The sequence below is a fragment of the Schistocerca serialis genome, chromosome 5, assembly GCF_023864345.2.
Source record: "Schistocerca serialis cubense isolate TAMUIC-IGC-003099 chromosome 5, iqSchSeri2.2, whole genome shotgun sequence".
Classification (NCBI taxonomy): Eukaryota; Metazoa; Arthropoda; class Insecta; order Orthoptera; family Acrididae; genus Schistocerca; species Schistocerca serialis.
In genome coordinates this window covers 472,638,871-472,656,790 of record NC_064642.1, presented here as the reverse complement: position 1 = coordinate 472,656,790, position 17,920 = coordinate 472,638,871, and the positions used below count along the sequence as shown (strand labels likewise).

General features: G+C 42.6%; 1 protein-coding gene across 11 annotated transcripts in view; it reads left to right on the top strand.

The window, feature by feature from the left end:
• The window catches only part of LOC126481335 (nuclear receptor coactivator 3-like), a 309,936-nt gene that overhangs the window by 202,550 nt on the left and 89,466 nt on the right, over positions 1-17,920 (top strand). For all 11 annotated transcript variants that reach the window (XM_050105013.1, XM_050105020.1, XM_050105012.1 and 8 more), the window contains exon 2: positions 14,866-14,976. In XM_050105013.1, coding sequence (XP_049960970.1) covers positions 14,866-14,976 — 111 coding nt within the window. The remainder of the gene's footprint in view (positions 1-14,865; positions 14,977-17,920) is intronic.

Genomic DNA, 17,920 nt, shown 5'->3' with positions numbered 1-17,920 from the left:
TTTCAGTGTTGGAACTATTGCATCAGCGTTTGGGAAGGCTTTTGCGGTTAGAAATTACTCAGACGCGACACTGTAGCCATGAGAATGGGTGGCAGTAATAACAACTTAAAAGCATTGAGATAACATTGCGCTACGCGGGCTACGTCTCGTACCCTGTGAGAAGGGGGGGGGGGGGTTACAACAATAAACAGTATGCATGTATGTACGTAAAGAAACCCATTCTCCCTTTCTTGTTTTATTTGACTACCTGCTGCGCGACGTAGTGAGCAACGCTTTAACACGGGACTCTTCCTTTAGGCTTTCTGTAGACACCTGTACTCGAGATGCGACACGTAGCTGTTTCTCCAGTAACCTTGTACTCGATAACCGGACGTCTCTCAAGAGGACACCGCTCCAGGACTCAGCTCCCTCCACGCTTATCAAATCGCGGTGGGAAACCAGGTTTGTTTCCGGATAGAGAAATGGGTCGCTGTCGAACATACTAAGTGATCCCATGTTTCGTTTTATAAGGGGGCAGTCAAATGAAAACAAGACAGGTGGAACACGTAAATAACTGTTTATTATTTCAAAAGTAACCGCCATATCTGTCAATACATTTATCCCACTGTGAGATAAGACAGTCGGTGTCTTCAAGGAAAAATATTTGCAGTTGTCTACGGATCCACGATCGGGCCCGTGTGTGCACCTTTTCGTCGGAAGCAATCGATGGCCAGGAATATCTTTCTTCGGGGCTCCAGACATATGGAAATCGCATGGGGAGAGATAGGGACTGTATGGAGGACATCTAAGAACTTCCCAGTGAAACTTCTGCAGCATACACGAAACAACCTTGGCAGCATGTTGGCATGTCCACATGTCGCCAAGGCTGTTTGAGTTCGCTGCAGAAGTTTCACTGGAAAGCAGCCTACAATGACAAGTTGCATGTTATTTTAGATGTTGGAGCGGTAAATAAGACTAAACCGTGATTTTTTAAGCGTTGATGCATCCACTTCTGGCTTGCTTCTTGGACCATTATCTGGCTGCATAATCTAAATGTGTTTTGCTTCAAATTATGCTTATGTTTCCTCATATTTCCACACGTCACCCACTTTAACAGAACGAATGTCATCGCACAGTTGTATACATGACAACAGCAACATCATATCACCGTTAACACATTGCTCTTGTAGCCGCTATTCTGAGTTTGGCTGAGTCCCTCTGAACATTCCGTAAATATTATTGTACTCTACTGCATCCACTCTGAAATAATTAAGATTACTATAAGATTAGTTTTTAAACATGGGGATTGTACGAATAGAAATGACTTGGGTTGTGTTACACAAGCCAAGGTCATAATCTACATAATACGAGAGGGCCAGTAGTTGATGAAGAAGGCTATTGTATTGCAAGAAAACGGTATTTAAAACGTAAACACTGAGGTGGAGAGTGCGGACTGCTTTTAGTATTTCGGGTAACTATCTGTTTCATACAGATGTCTGGGCGGGCAAATAGCTGACAGCGATCGCAATGTTGTGATCTTCGACGACTCCTTTCGAATTCAGCAGGTGTGTTTTTTTTCTGCGTGCGAGCAGCTTCTCCTCCAAGGGCCCACGCAAAAACCAACGTCATGGATTCCGGTCAGGGTTAACAGGTTGCGCACCTGGAGGCTCCTGCTTTGCAATGTCTCCGAATGTTTGGCGCGCAGCTGTCGCGATTGTGCCTGCCGACTTTTGTTTATTTCCAATCACGACATTCTGCCGTGAGAATTGCTTTACATTTTAAGTAGTTTTTATTCGATGCTACACCTCTCTCTGTGTCGAATGAACGCAACGTATCACAAAGCTGCTGGCAACTCCGTTGACATCACTTGACGAGTGATCGCAACAGTTCTGTTTGATGTTCTCTGGTAGTGCACAGTGAAACCGAAAAGGTTTCGCGGTGGTTGGCGATAATGTTTCACGCTCTGAAAAACTATCCTGTTCTTGACAACTTTTCCCACGTGGCTTTTCTTCGAAAGGGTGTATTAGTGATATAAAGGCTAGCAAGCGTTTATCTTATGCTTGTGTTTTTATGGGACATTAGTGAAGACCTGATGATGGAGTGTTTCGAGAATATTAGTTGATACGGACTTTATTTGCCTTGCTTTTCTAAGTAAGTGTGCTCACACTGCGCCTAACACATTTTGGATATGCTATCCATGAAAGGAACTACTGAGACCAGAGAAAATGAGGCTACAAAGAAACATTACTGCAGAGGGCAGAAAATGTTAGCTGTCGCCATAACGGATAAATGTTTCATGACTCAAACCTTCCGTGGAGCAGTACTATTTCGACGGTAACCGCTTGGTAGCTGTGTGTTTATAAAAGAAGTTATACTAAATAGTTGATGCCCAGTTGTACGGCCGGCCGAGGTGGCCGAGCGGTTCTAGGCGCTACTGTCTGGAACCGCGCGACCGCTACGGTCGCAGGTTCGAATCCTACCTCGGGCATGGATGTGTGTGATGTCCTTAGGTTAGTTAGGTTTACGTAGTTCTAAGTTCTTGGGGACTGATGACATCAGACGTTAAGTCCCATAGTGCTCAGAGCCATTTGAACCATTTGAACCCAGTTGTACCTAAACATGCGCGTGATGGGTATCGCGGAGTAGTCAAAACATGAAGAACGTATAAGGAATGAACTAAAACGTTAGCTGAGGGAGCCCCTTGTGATCCCAGTGCCGCATAAACACTCGTTTGCTTTTTTATATTCAGGTTCACTGTTACAGTTTTTCAGGATTGCCACTTTTCTGTTATTTTGATATGCTGAATTAAGGGACTTAACCTCGGCCGTAACATCGTTCAGCACGCATCTGTGCATCAGTTCTGCAACGAGGTGGAAGAAGATACCTTAACCACGCGAGCGTTTGCCCCTTCACACGTAGACATTACCACCGTGTCGTATAACGAACATGTCAATAACCTCTATAGACCAGGTCTTTTTAATATCTGACGAAAATGACCATTCGGCGCAATTTTGTAAGTTGTGTGTCCAGATAACCTTGCGAAACAAGCGGGCTAAAGTTGAGAACCGTTCCCGAAATGTTTTCTTACTTGCTTGCTGGTCGGACTGCCTTTGTACCAGCATTGACAGGAAGACGAGAAGCAGGAAGAGACTGGCAGATGGTGCACTGCACACACAGCGTTTGTGTATGATGCAAGATTTAATAGCTGTAAATGCTCGCTAACTGCGCCTGTATCACAGATGCAGCGCCAAGACTAACAGCTGGTTCCTGAAGGGGCGAGCGAACCAGCGCGTGGTTTTACCAGTTATTTACTAGGTATGCAGCGTAAACGGACACACGGTGATGATGATAGCAACTGCGAAATTTGGGTCTCTAGTTTATTCGTTTGTTAACTATTGACGTCCAGAGCGTAATGCCATGCGAGGTATTCTGCTGGATCCGAAGAACTCAGTACCGATATTCCCTTCTAGAAGGCGGGTGAAGAGTAGAACTGGCATAAAGCATTGAATTTTTTTTCAAATGGTATGCTGGTAACTGAAGCACTGACGTCATCTGTCTGAGTTTTTTTCCCAACCAAGCTGTGAGAGAAACTAAGCTCGACATTGCTGTCTCGTTGTACTAAATAAATATGTCAAGTTGTTTCGCCGCACTGTATTTCTCAGCCACTAGTAAAAAAGTAAATACTTATCACTTCGTTGACTCCTATTAGCGTCGTTCCGGAGAACGGGCACCGAAATCAGTGAAGACGTGGGTTGATGTTTTGTTGGTAAGTCATGCTTGAAATAAAATTATGCATCAGATTACACTAATTTTTTATTTAGAGTTCTTCATTTCAACAACCGAACATCAGTCAATATGCCTAGATTACTTTTCCATTAAGGAAACCTCTTATAGATGACTGTTTACAACCCTGGAGAACATATGAATACCAAAATCGAAGACAAAGAAAGTGTCAAAACTCTTCCGTCTCTCCAAAGAACTCTGACGTCAGACGCCCCAACATGCCCCGAGGCCATTGATAATCGACCTACAGCAGCCAAGTCATCACACATCGATCGACAGCAAGCCATTCAGTTAGATCACAAAAAGTGCATTGCCGCTTATTATTTACGAAAGAAAAAGTTTGATTTTTATAGAAAACGTCTTGAGACTTTTGAGACGACGATTGCAAGAGCATAGTATGGACTACGCCGTAAAATGCCACGATTTAAATGCAGTAATTTCGAGTAGTATCCACACTTAAAAATCTTACTTCAAGAGCATGTGTGATGACTGGGTGTTGTGTGACGTCCTTAGGTTGGTTAGGTTTAAGTAGTTCTAAGTTCTAGGGGACTGATGACCATAGATGTTAAGTCCCATAGTGCTCAGAGCCAAGAGCATGAGTTCTAAATTATCAGGTCTGATGCTAGTTTGAAAGGTGTTACTGTATATTGTAGCACGCTGACACGATGCAGCGCTAAACGTCCCGAAATGAATCATTGTGGGGATTTCGCGCTTCTTCATCTGTACTCTGCGAAGCGTTTTGAAGCACACGATAGAGGTTACTTCCCATTGTACTTTTTGGGTTGAAATGTTTTCATTGGTAGGCGAACGCAGATAAAGAACAATATTATTACATACAGTTGTTGTCACAACACAGAATAAACATTATGTGCTTGAACTCTGCTACGGGCTTATTCAGCGGAGGAAAGACAGCCCATTCTTCCTCAAGAGTCTAAACCAGAGAAGGTAGTGGTGTTAGACGTTGCGGTCTGGAGCGGATTCAGCGTCGAAACTCATTCCAAAGGCGTTCCACTGGGTCCAGGTCGAAACCGTGCGGGCAAGTCCGTTTCAGGAATGTCATTGTCCACTAACCACTGCCGTACAGAGGCTGTTTATGTCCGTGCGTTGTTGTGCTGATGCAAACAGTCGTCTCCGGGCCGTTTCTCTTCTGTACGCAGTATGCAATACTGTAAAATTTCATGGTCTTCCGTATTTCGCGTTTTCTTAAGCACCGTAAGAGGACCGTACCTCAACCACGGAACACACTCCCATACCGTAATGCCAGCTGCACCGTACTTCACGTCAGGCACTACACATGATGGTAAGCAACGTCCTCCAGGCATTCGCCAAACCCAGACCCTTCCTTCGGATTGTATGGTTTACGAGGAGCTGCTTTACCACTGAACACCGTTCTTTTTAACTCCTTACGCACAGTCATCGTGCTAGACTTCTGGTAGCACTTTGGAACTCACGGGTGATGCCTTCCTCTGATTTAGTGCCATTCATTTTTTACCACCACTCTCCGCAAAGCTTGGCGGCCTCTGGCAGTCAGGTTTGCCTAGTCTTGGATTAGTTGTGGCTGTTCGTTAGCGTTTCCACCTCACAGTCACATCACCAGCAGCCGATTTGGGCTGATTTACAATGGTCGACACGTCCCTGATGGGTTTTTTTACTCAGATGACATACAATTACTTGTCCATGTTCAAAATCACGGAGTCCTCGTGACCGACACATTTTGCTGTCATTGCTTAATCTGCGACGGCACAGTAGTAACCGCTTCGTTTTATACTCTCGTGACACCTACTCGTCAGTTCAGCATTACGTGGGGGTGTCCGGATAATTTTGATCAGATAGCGTATGTTTTTCGCATATGCGTATAAGACAGTGCAGACTAATAGTTTTGTATGTTTGTACAGGTATGTTATGCATTTGACAGACAACTGCAATAGCTGGCCAATCTGTGGTTCCGCAATTACATGACTGTGAAGTGATTGTTGCATACGAGATCTGAAATGTCTTATACGACCTCATTCAATGGATTGTGTAGATACACGACATGAACGGGCTTTGTAAGATTGCCAGTAACAGCACAATCACCTTCAGTTCTGCATAAATTCTGCTTCTTCTTAATTTTTGTATAGGACTCCGTGAAGATATTTTCGAAGCGAAACTTAATACCAGTACGATTACACTGAAGTGTCACATTCGGTTGGCCATAGCTCCACCGTTGAAGTTTATTGGGAAGGATGGCCTGTGTAACTGTCAAGACTCAACGATGTTTACGCAACGGCAGGGATAACGGTCCGCCATTAGCACGCTTCGCCGAGCTACGTGCGCTTGTGGCCACCCGATGGCTTCGAGTTTTCTTAGCGCAGCGACAATTCTCCTACGTGTATCATATCGATTACATAAAGAAAAATAATGTTTTTATTTTAGTTTAGCGTAATTTGTGTGCTATGTTTTGAAAATAAATCGCGAAAAGAGAAACACGAGAAACTGAACCATCGGTCACGTACAGTAGTTTTTGTGGTCGACGGCAACCCTATCGCTTAGTTCGGGTAATGTATTTTGTAGTCGACTGAAACACTGTCACATAGTTGATAGATAATGTTGGCAGTGATATGCAACTGATTTGGCTTCGGGCCCGCACTGCTCTCCATTTTTTGTAATATTAGTCTACTCTGGATTTTGTATCAAGAAAAGCCCACTAAGTGGAGACCAGGCAGTCAGTATTATTGCGCAGTATTTCCGGATGCGAAATGGTACTGAACGTGTGGGTGTGAGAGTGAAGGGTTGCGCAACTATTGAGCACACCAAAAACTTTTGCACTTATTGCACTGGCTGGGAATATTGAGCCGTCTGTGGGTAGTACTGACAATATTCTTGTCTGTCTCTTGCGTGTTACAGTCTGTGGATATCATTGTGTCCGTTCTTGTTGTTGTTGTTGCTGTGTTGAAAATGAGTTCAGAACAAGACGAAAGTGCGTTCTTATTAGAGTGAAGCGAAATGTAGATACCCCATCCCACCCTACCCCATCCCAACTCCGCCCCCAACAACGGGAACATTGTGGAGAGGAAGAATTCTAAATGTAACGCACACAAGTCGCTGTGGCTTTAGAGAACATTGTCATATTCTAACGTGTGTCATCATAATTCATAGGATAGTGTTTGGCGTTGAATGAGCTAACGCATGTTAACAGAACTTCACATTTTGATTGCCGAATTCAGTCCTTTGTTGTAAATTGGAGCTATACACAGTGGTGTTTGGTTTAGGGTCAGCACAACTTTCGTCTGCGTTACTGGTGAAGTGAGTAGTGGATCGATTGGTAATGCCGGATCATTCTGAAATCTTCGCGGGGCTCCGTCTCTCTGGCGCTTACGGTAAGCGAAGGGCAGTCACATTGATAATTGGCACTACGCATTTCCCTCCGTCAGGGCTCACAACGCCCGGTCTTAGTAACGAAGAAATAGCGTAATAACTTGTTCAGATCGCTCATAAACTTCGAAATTTCTGTGTGGATTATTTGGTAAGCTTGAATCTCTTCTGAAGTTTCAGTACTCGTTTAAAGTTCTTGATGCGTGTTGTGTCCCGAAGTACAGTAGGAACGAAATGAAAACATTTCCGCCGGACGACTGTGTGCGATATGATTCAGTTTATTCCGTTGTCGATTTCGGTCTTCAGAATCATAACGTATCAACAGGTCCCAGCATAAATAAAGCTCAATTCACACAATTCACAACTATGTTAAACTTGTTAGGAATGTTATAAGACAGCAGCCTTTTCGCAAAAATGTTGTCATTTCATAAATACAATTCCACTGTGGCGCACACTAATCTAAAAATAAAATTGGAGTCATCAGTGTTTATTTCTGACGTCTGTCTCAGTAGCGTTACCGCCTACCACGCGGCGGCCCGGGTTCAATTCCCGGCAGGGGACTGGGTGTTGTGTGTCCTTCATCATCATGTTCATCATCATTGACTCGCAAGTCGCCGATGTGACGACTCCTAAAAAGGACTTGCAATACGGCGGCCGAACTGGCCCGAATGGGGCCTCCCGGCCAACAATACCATACGATCGCTTCATTTCATTTCTGACCGCACATGAAGCATCTTGAACTCAGTTACTTAAAAAGAAGTTCTGAAATACCAGTTTCCTGTTACTAGAAAAGTAACAACGATTTTAATTGTTTCGGCCGTCTTTTTCAGTGTACGTTCTCGTTTTATGCTTCGAAGTTTAGTGACCTAGATACTGGGGAAGGCAGAATTCCGCGTTCTGGTCGTAATGGGGCAGATGGGACAGACAGAAAAACCGACCGACCACCACGTCATCCCCTGTCTGTTACAAAACAGCATATAATGCCCAAAAATGGCGATCTCATTATTCAGAAGACATAATATTTTAGACGATACACACACACGCGCGCGCGTAATGTAGCATCGAATGTCACGTGTGGGTGAGTTCAAACTTTGTTGTGGTCCGTACATACATGTAAAATTTTTAACCACAGCAGGTGATCATAAATGTAACGAAGTCATCCAGTGCGTAGGTATGAAATCATGGTGGCTGAAATATGAAAGTTAATCAAATTATCGATCTATTTAATGGCTGGTTTAGTTAATTTTCGAGCGAGGACAATATTGTTGGTTGGTATGTAGGCTAACAAGCTGTGTGTGTACTTACAACGTTTAAGCTATAGTTTCGTTCAATCGAAATTCGATGACCAGGGCACGCGAAAAGCTCTGTAAAGAAAATTAGAGGACGTTTACCGATTTACGGAACGAATTGATGCAGGGCTCAAGATACTGGATTGAGATTTGTGTTTCCCTTGGTTCTGGTAGACCACTGGGCCGCGATTGTTTTGTCTGGCCCCTGGAACAAATTCGGGGGAGAGCGAGCGGACCGCTGCAGAATTTTGCAACGGAAGTTTTTCAGACGGCTATTGTAAAACGTCGTAAGTAAAGAAACAATGTTCGTGTCACGCAAGTAAGTGTGAACATCTGAAGAAGGGTGAACATAAAATGAATGTTCTCTCAGTAACGCGTTTTGAGGCGTGTTTTGCCATTCATATCGGTGCAGTGTCCCACAAACATTAACGTCACGGACGCTATAGTTTTCACTACGTGCTCTTGGAGCGCCGTTGTCACGTCACGTGACATGGTGGCCCGTGAGCAAGTATGTGAATCAGGCCCGCGGGTCACCTGAGGTTGCCCATGCCTGTCGTAGACCATGTTTAGGCAGTTGTTGGAATCATTCTTGTCCATTATTTTCCACACCACCCAATAATCCTGTACTATACACGCGAATCTCGGTGGGAGGTTGGACATTTGCTTTTCATCCTCTTAGGTCAGAACTCTTTTTTTCGTATCAATTCTGACGTAATTTATCTCATTTTGTACATAACAAAACCAAAGATTTCTCTAGCTTCACTATGTGGCTCCAAGATGTGCCAGAGAGTTGACAGTTATCTGCACGTATCTTCAATAGAAAAAGCATCCAAAAGGCAAGGAGGAAACGAAATGAAACTTCACAGGTTGAGAGGGCGTATGATGTTTCAGTGATGAGCCCACCTGTCAGTATGATGGTGCAGCCTCTCCGGCCTGGATGCCTGCGTTGATTCAGTTGGGGGAAAGGGCGAGGCGGTCATAAGGCCGTTGTAACCTCTCCCGAGACAGGCCCACAACTGTCGTAACTGGTCCTTGATAGCCTGGTTATTGACACCCGACTTTGCACTATCGGGGAGAGATCTGGAGATCGTCTAGGGCTCAGAACTACGTCAACATCATGCTATCTTGTTGAAAAATGGCGCAACTGCAGAGTCACGTGAGGACGCAGGATGTCCCAATGTGTACCGCTTGCCGTCAGTGTTCCCTAATCGCTACCAGCTGTAACACGAAGCAATACCCGATGGTTCCCCGCAACATGACGCAGCGGTAACACTGCTGTACCTCTTCAAAACATTGGAAGAATGGGACGTCTCGCCAGGTGGCCCCTGTACCTGCCAGCGATGGTAATACGGGGTGGTGCAGAACCGCGATTCGTCGTCGAACGCTGTGCGACGCCATTTCCAGGCAATGCTTCCTGGTCACGTGATCGCTCCAAACGAGGACTTTTTGTTGTGGAGTTAACAGCAGCCTAAGCAAGGGACGGCTGTTCCCTAGTCCAGCTGCTAACCATTGATACGTGATGACAGAGTGTTGCAGGGATTCTGTTACTTGTTCTCGGATGGCAGGCACAGAAGTGAAGGGGTCATGTGCTTAATACGTTGATCGTTCTCTTTGCTGGTCGGATGTGGTCGACCGAAAGCTTGACGACTAATACGTGTTTCCTCGCGTTCCCATGCAGGCCAATACCGGGCTTGCGGGCCACTGTTACATCCGAATGCCTCAAAATACTGGATGTTGTACGATTCGACAAGCCGACTAAAAGGGGGCTCACAATGACGTCCTCCTTCAGACTCGTTTCAGGTGCTGATAACACTGTCTCATAGGAGTACGAAGCATCTCCGTGTTCTTCACAGTGCTCATTCAATATCTGACGCTGTTCACTCTCCTTAAATACCCTACCAGTCCTGATAACATTACTACGCAGTACTGCGCTCTGGTGGTCGTTCTGCCTGTCACAAAGAACTGCAATCCCGGTAATTTACAAAAAATGGCTCTGAGCACTATGGGACTTAACTGCTGTGGTCATCAGTCCCCTAGAACTTAGAACTACTGAAACCTAACTAACCTAAGGACATCACACACATCCATGCTCGAGGCAGGATTCGAACCTGCGACCGTAGCGGTCACGCGGTTCCAGACTGTACGGCCACTCCGGCCGGCCGGTAATTTACACACCCGCCGATGTAATGTACGTGCACGAAGTCATATTGACATCTGACCGTGCCTTCTGGTTGTATTTGTTTGTTTGTTTGTTTGTTGTTGTTGTTGTTGTTGTTGTCGTCGTCGTCAGGCAGTATGTTAACTGGACAGGTTTTCTTTATACACACATAGACACCTCTGCTTCATAGAGTAAGAATGTCGTTCCACGTGTCCACCCGTTCACTGTAAACAGCCGCGGGGTGTGCATTCAGACGGTTGAAACCTGATGCCGATACGCGGCGTACTCTTCTGAAGTGACGCCAGAGGAGTTGCCGGGCATCGTGTCCCGCCAGCAGAGGCCAGCAGAGTTGTGGGAGCGGCACGAGTGTGGACCGGTGACACAGGTGTGTGGGCGTCCCGCGTGGGCGCGTCGGCTCGCGGCACAATGGGCAGCGAACGAATGACCTGCCCCACGGCGCGGCGCCGCCCTGCCCAGGCGGGACGCTATCGATCGGAGGCTGCGGGCGCAGCGTCGCCGTCGCGACGCCTGCCGCTGCTTGCTGTGCCGACTCTGCCCCTCCCCCCGCCTGTGCCCGTCGTTCCCCAAACGACGATACTTTCGTTCGTTAATCGAGAGGCGTATAGGAACACTTCATTCGGTTCCCGTCAAGCTGTCGGAGGACTGGCGCTCACGTTTTTCGATAACTGGCGGCTGAAAAAGCGAAAAAGTAGGGCAAGTCGCGTGGCTTTCCATTTGTATTTTCTGGATTTGCCCTCAAGACTCTTAACAAGTAAATTGAGATGGTGATACGTGTTTCAAAAGGAATGACCTTATTACAAAACTCCATATTTATTAAACTTCCTGGCAGATTAAAACTGTGTGCCTGACCGAGACTCGAACTCGGGTCCTTTGCCTTTCGCGGGCAAGTGCTCTACCGTCTGAGCTACCGAAGCACGACTCGTGCCCGGTCCTCACAGCTTTACTTCTGCCAGTATCTCGTCTCCTACCTTCCAAACTTCACCGGGCGTGAGTCGTGCTTCGGTAGCTCAGATGGTAGAGCACTTGCCCGCGAAAGGCAAAGGTCCCGAGTTCGAGTCTCGGTCGGGCACACAGTTTTAATCTGCCAGGAAGTTTCATATCAGCGCACACTCCGCTGCAGAGTGAATATCTCATTCTCCATATTTATTGATAAAAACATACTACAAACGTGGTATAAATCGCAAAATGCTCACAAAAAGTTTTAGCTATATTATTATAAATCTTCCAGCAGCACGAATGACATCTAAATCGGAGCTAAATTTATCATAAACTTAACACAATGTATCTGATTTTACACAAGTTGTGGTGGCTGGTATTCTGTTCTTCGATTCTTCTAGAAGGGGAGATAACACTATCCTTCACGTATTTCCACAAAAAAAAAATTGCACGGCGTCACGTCTGGCGATCTCGGAGGCAAAGAAGTCACTGCAGCATCTCGGTATCCCCTGCGCCCTATCCCGCGTTGTGGTAGAGTGCCATTGAGAGACTGATCTATGTTGTTGTTGTTGTTGTTGTTGTTGTCAGTGTGCTGGAGCTCCATCCTGTTGGAAAATGAAGTCATGAGAGTTGTCCTGAAGTTGTGGAAAAAGCCAGTTTTGTAGCTCACCCCAGTCACTTTGTTTTCCTGAAAAAACAATGAGCCATACACCTTTTTTGATGAAAAATAACATAAAAACGTTCAATTTTCGTGAGTCCATTACGTGCTCAATAATACCGTGAGGGTTCTGGAGTCTCCATATGCGAACGTTACTGCTAACATGAAATGTTGCTTCATCACTAAAAATAAACTGTGGTAAAAATGTAAAAAGATGTTGTTCGTGCTGCTGCTGCTGGTGGTGGACACACAGACCATTTATAATAGCATAGCTAAAACTTCAAGATTTTGTGAGTGTTTTGCGATTGATCCAACGTTTGTAGTATGTTTTTGTCAACAAGTATGGTATTTTGAAATCAGGTAATGCTTTCTGAAACACCCTGTATGTTGACACTGAGTTGGGCAGTTCAAAATAAGTCCTTACCAGCGTGCAGTGCTTTCAGTGTGTCACATTTATGGTGCCTGTGTTTCGGACATGCATCAGTCCGTGACTTTCTTTTTTTAGATGATAACGAGGTATATGTGACAACAGAGTAAGATTTTGTGTGACGTCAGGCTGCCTCTGCCAGTTACGATTTGAGAGTATGCTCTATGAAAGCTTGAATACCTCTATGAAAGGTTGAATACTATTTTTATAACCGGTCTCTTAGTGTAATTTTTTCCAGTCAACATTTTAATCATTACAGTATGAGAAATTGTACCAACTGTACTATTTTTAGATTCATATGGCTAGTTATGATTATCCTAAGGAATCCTAGTGAGAGTGATTGAAAGTGAAACAGATTTTATCAAAGATTTTGCATTTTAAATATAATTTCTAAATGTGAACCACATTCATCTCATAAACTTTTTACAATGGCAGTTAACTCGTATCTTCGGAATACACAGTTATTACTAATCATGAACATTATGATCATAACAATTACACTTAATAAGACAAAGATCCTAAGTGCTGCACACCTATGTATTGTACATACCATTTTTGTTTTGTTTAGCATTTATCCGCCCAACAGCGTCATCTCAAATAGAAGATGCTGAGTGTTTAACAGGCAAGGCGTATAGATTCCACACATTGTTTCCATGATTGTGCACTGTTCTTGTAACGTCAAAGCTGGTCACATTTCATTCTAAGAATTTTAATACTTGATTATAACTCTGTATGTCGCATGTCATGTAAATGTGTTGAAACTTTACTCATTATATCCAAGATTTGTGAATAATAAACAAAATCACCTTCGTCCGTCTCCCAAGGCTCGGGTACTTTTTAATACGTAATTGAGATAACTCTTCGAATGCCCTTGTTGTATCTGAAAGACGCATACAGATCAGGTATGAAGAAAAGATGTGCTTTTTAATGTCACATTGATACGATTCAGATGTTGTAACGGTATGGCGGATGAGAATAGAAAACCAACTGCCTGCAATAATCCACACAGCCATGATCTCTCGTAGGTGATACACCAGTTTTAATTTCTCTGAAAGAAAGGAAGGTTAGAGTTGAACCTTTTGTTGACATTAAAACCAATTAGTAGTAACATTACTTCAGCTGGAGAATAATGCGAGAAAATGTAGACTGTAGCGTTGTCGAAGGAAAGAGTCCAGTGCTAACCTTAAGTGATTTCTATTGGCTTAGACGTTACTCTACAGTAATTCGCGCAGACACATTTTGTGCTGCAGACGGTTTAAACCTCAACAATAAGGTGGCGATGGAAACACTGGAAATCAGAAAGAAAAATACTAAGGAAAGTTTTGGGAGTAGTTAAAGAGCAAACGCAGCACAGAAGAAATCGTAGTAGAGTAGTTTCTACACACACTGAAAAAAATACTGTCGTGGTTAGGTAAAGAAGAATAGCTTTATGTGGTTACATCCAAGTCTCACAAAAAGACTGTTCACTTACTTCGGTAAATTAACTGTCCACTGGCTGCGCATTGCAATATGCCGAGAAGCTGACTGGAAATGATGGGGCAGTGAAAATAAGCCAGGAATGATGGAGGATTAAAAATCTACTATACATGGTCCAAACAGAACTGGAAGGGACATGAATGAACTCCCAATTATACGACAAGATATTTAGAAAGGATTGCCACTCAGAAAGAAACCGCAAGTATCCAAAGGGTTTCATGACAAAACTAGAAGACTGGAATCGCTTGCACAGAAGAAAGAAGAGAGAAACATCAAGAAGTGATTAGAGAAATGTGGAAGAAAAGAAAGAATGAACAGTTGAAATAACCGTACTCCATAATGGCTCATAGGTAAAAGAAGAGAGAAGTGTGGAAGAAAAAGGAACTGTACTCCAATGTGGCTCATACGTAAAAGGAGGAGGATAGTATGAATAAGTGGAATTTAAGAAATGTCAGTCTTCTTAATATCAAGCCATTTTCTCACAACAGTTTTGCCATATATGAGTCTCTACATCTAACAGAAACGAGCACAGGCAATGAGTAGTTTATGTTATCTAACTATTTTTTCAGGTTGTTTTATGGACGTGTCATAGTAGTGGTTTGAAAATGATGCTAAAATACCACTGCCCCTATCTCGGTACAGTCATTGCTCTGATAACTGCAAAATATATTTTTCTGCAGCTGGATGCACAGTAGTTACAAATCGTGACCTGCTAATGTCTACCTCACCTGTTTGGTTTCGTAGAGAGCAAGTAACTGAGGGAAGGCTCTTTGTTGTGTTTCAGGCTTGGCCCATGTGACCTCCAGGACCCTGTGTGGGTCAAGATGAGCGCTGCCGTCACTGGAGGCGCCAGTAAGAAACGCAAGAAAACTGACACCAAGTCCAGCGCCCAGGTGTAAGTATCGTTGCAGCCACTGTTACGCAATGGCATGTCATACCAATTGCGGACCCTTTATCTACACTACACTTAATTTTCTGATGGGTTGTTTCTTCTTTATGCTAAAATGAGGTGTAGATGTTTTTAATATTAAAAAAAAAAAGAAAAAAAAGAAAAAAAAACACCAGTAAACGAAAGAAAATGGAAAAATGAAAAGAAATATTAGCTACTATTTAGCACAACTTTTTACTGTCTTGCTCACTTGCCAAAAATACCGGTACGACTACACTACTACGGCTGTGACTGCTGATTCCCTTATTTTCAGCAATTATTTAGAGATCTCCTTAGGCCTTATGTCTTTCACTGTTCTTTGTTGTTCTAAAGTTCCTGTACCTGTTGTCAGCAACTATTCATTTACCACCTACCCACTTATAATTATTGATTGTAAGATTCCACATTTTCTGCCCATAATTCTGTGATAAATTTTGTGCAATTTATGACTTTTGATGTGTTGTAGCTCTTTAATGTACTTCCACTTTTGTTGTAGGAATGTTAAATTGATTCAGGGAGTTACCGTGTGCAACAACTAGACTGCTTGGGGTTTCAGTTGGTTTACATAGGATGTTTCAAATTCATTTGTTTAGTGCCAGTTTTTCTTCCATTCTGATTTCGACTTACGTTAGTTTGTCCATAATATCTAAAGTGTTATACATAACTTTTGCATCTGAAAAGAAATTTAAAAAATTATATATATCATGGAAGTTAAAACAAAATGTATCTCGTATGGAATTCACTGTTCAGAAGCTCTAATTAGACTACTTACAATAACTATGACTTGAAAATGTGGCTCACACATGGAAAAGTAACCATTCTGGTTTTTAGTGATTGCTATCTTCGAAATTTTGATAATTTTATATTGCAGGTAGTATATGAATTAATATTTAGACTTATCCCAACATGTTTCAATTTGGCCAGATATCAAATGCCCTATCTAAGAGGTATTATCACATAGCATAGAAGTTACTCTTGGAACTGTGTAACTAAAAAGCCACCTCTGTGTAAAATTTCCTGCAGTTCTATGACATAGAGCAAACTTTCTGAAATGTGCTTCATTACAGATAATATAAGCTTCAGATAAAATATAATTTAAATCATTTTATTATTATGATAAGTTACTTCGCCAAAAATAAAATGACCTGAAGGGTCATTGGCACTGAAAACCGGTTCATTTTCTGAAGATGAGCTTAACTTCACAAATGTTGGTACCTATAGACACTGGGATAAGGAAAACTTAAGCACTGTGTATTTAAAGAATATGTGCATTTGTCATTTCTCATTGTGTTAGCAAACTTAAAGCCAGCACTAGGTTCATATTCTGAAGCTGCAGAGTTCAGATTCACATCCAGCTGTCCTGATACAGGTTTCATGGTTATCCGAAATAACTTTAGGTGATTTCAAGGATTATTTCTCCAATAATCTTCAGATTTCTTTCTCCCAGCCTTGTTCTCTCTGAACTAGTTACACATTTCTGGACTCCTTGATAGCCTTGGGATATTAAACACTTCACAACAAGTTAACAATGTTGGTGTCATTCTAAATAGATCAAGCAAAGTGCACTATTAGATACATGTTTGTCATTGGATATTTTTATGTAATGATTGCTCAGTAATTTAACTCAGAACTCAGTCAGATTTGCAAGTTACATTACTATTGTTGCAATCTCCACCTCGATGTGGTTATTGCGTTTGGTATGAAAGCTGGACATCAGTTATATGGAAGGATACATAATCATAGTAAACTTAAACAACCACACACACACACACACACACACACACACACACATACATATAAGTACGTACGTGAAAATTTGTGGTGTGTACCACACTGCAATTTTAACTTGGATTTATGGATATTTAACATGTGTAGAGATAGCACAATTTATATCTGAGAATTCTCCCTGCCACTTTTTCCCTTAAGTTGTAACTTGTGATTGCAATGTACGCTTGTTTAAGTAGTAGAAAAAAATTTCCACTTGTCTGTTCCTCTTTTGCAAGGCTCATATTAGCAGTCTACCGTTTAACTTGAGGTAACTGAAGCAGAAAAAAACAATCTACCCATTAATCACTTCAACAGTGAAGGTTGGGGGAAGATGGACCATTTGACACCATACTGTAACAAGAAGATTGTATTGCATTGCATCATGTTTATACTCATCATGTTATTTTTTTGTAATAGTTGTGATGTGACACCAGCAATCAGTGGCTATGTTTTATGTAAGAAAAGAAGGAATAAATATAGAGTGGGCTGTTAATTAGGAAAAATTTGCTTCGAATGGAAGTGTCACTGGTGTGATGTAATTTTCCTGGACCTTTCTCTGTCACTTCAGTATTGTGGTAAAGTCTTTTTTAAATGCAAGTCACATATTTTTCTCTTTGTCAAATGTTAGGAAATATTTTCTCATTCATGGCTTCACAGTTGACAACACATACACTAGCAGAAAATAAAGTATACTCATCTACACACATGTGGTAATTAGTCACCTGATTTATGATAACAGATGGAGATGACCAATGAACGAAGACATGTTCTTAACAGTGTCTTAATCATTGGACATTTTATGATTATGGTATTTATTGTACAGGTGACTGATCCTGCAGATTGTTACAGAGGAGCTTTATAGTTTAGCGTCTGTCCCTATTCATGTGAAACAGTTTCTTGATTTAATAATGAAAATAATAAATTTTTGACAATATAACATAATCGGATAGATAAAAATATAATCACCAGGCAATGGCAGGAAAATGGACACATAAAAGAAGGTTATGCTTCCAAGCTTTTGGAGCCAGTGGATTGTTCTTCTGGCAGAAGGGTTGAAGGGGAAGGAAGAGGGGTGAAGGAAAAAGACTGGAGAGGTTTAGGAAAAGAGGTAAATTTTGGAAAAGGCACCCAGAACCGTGGATCA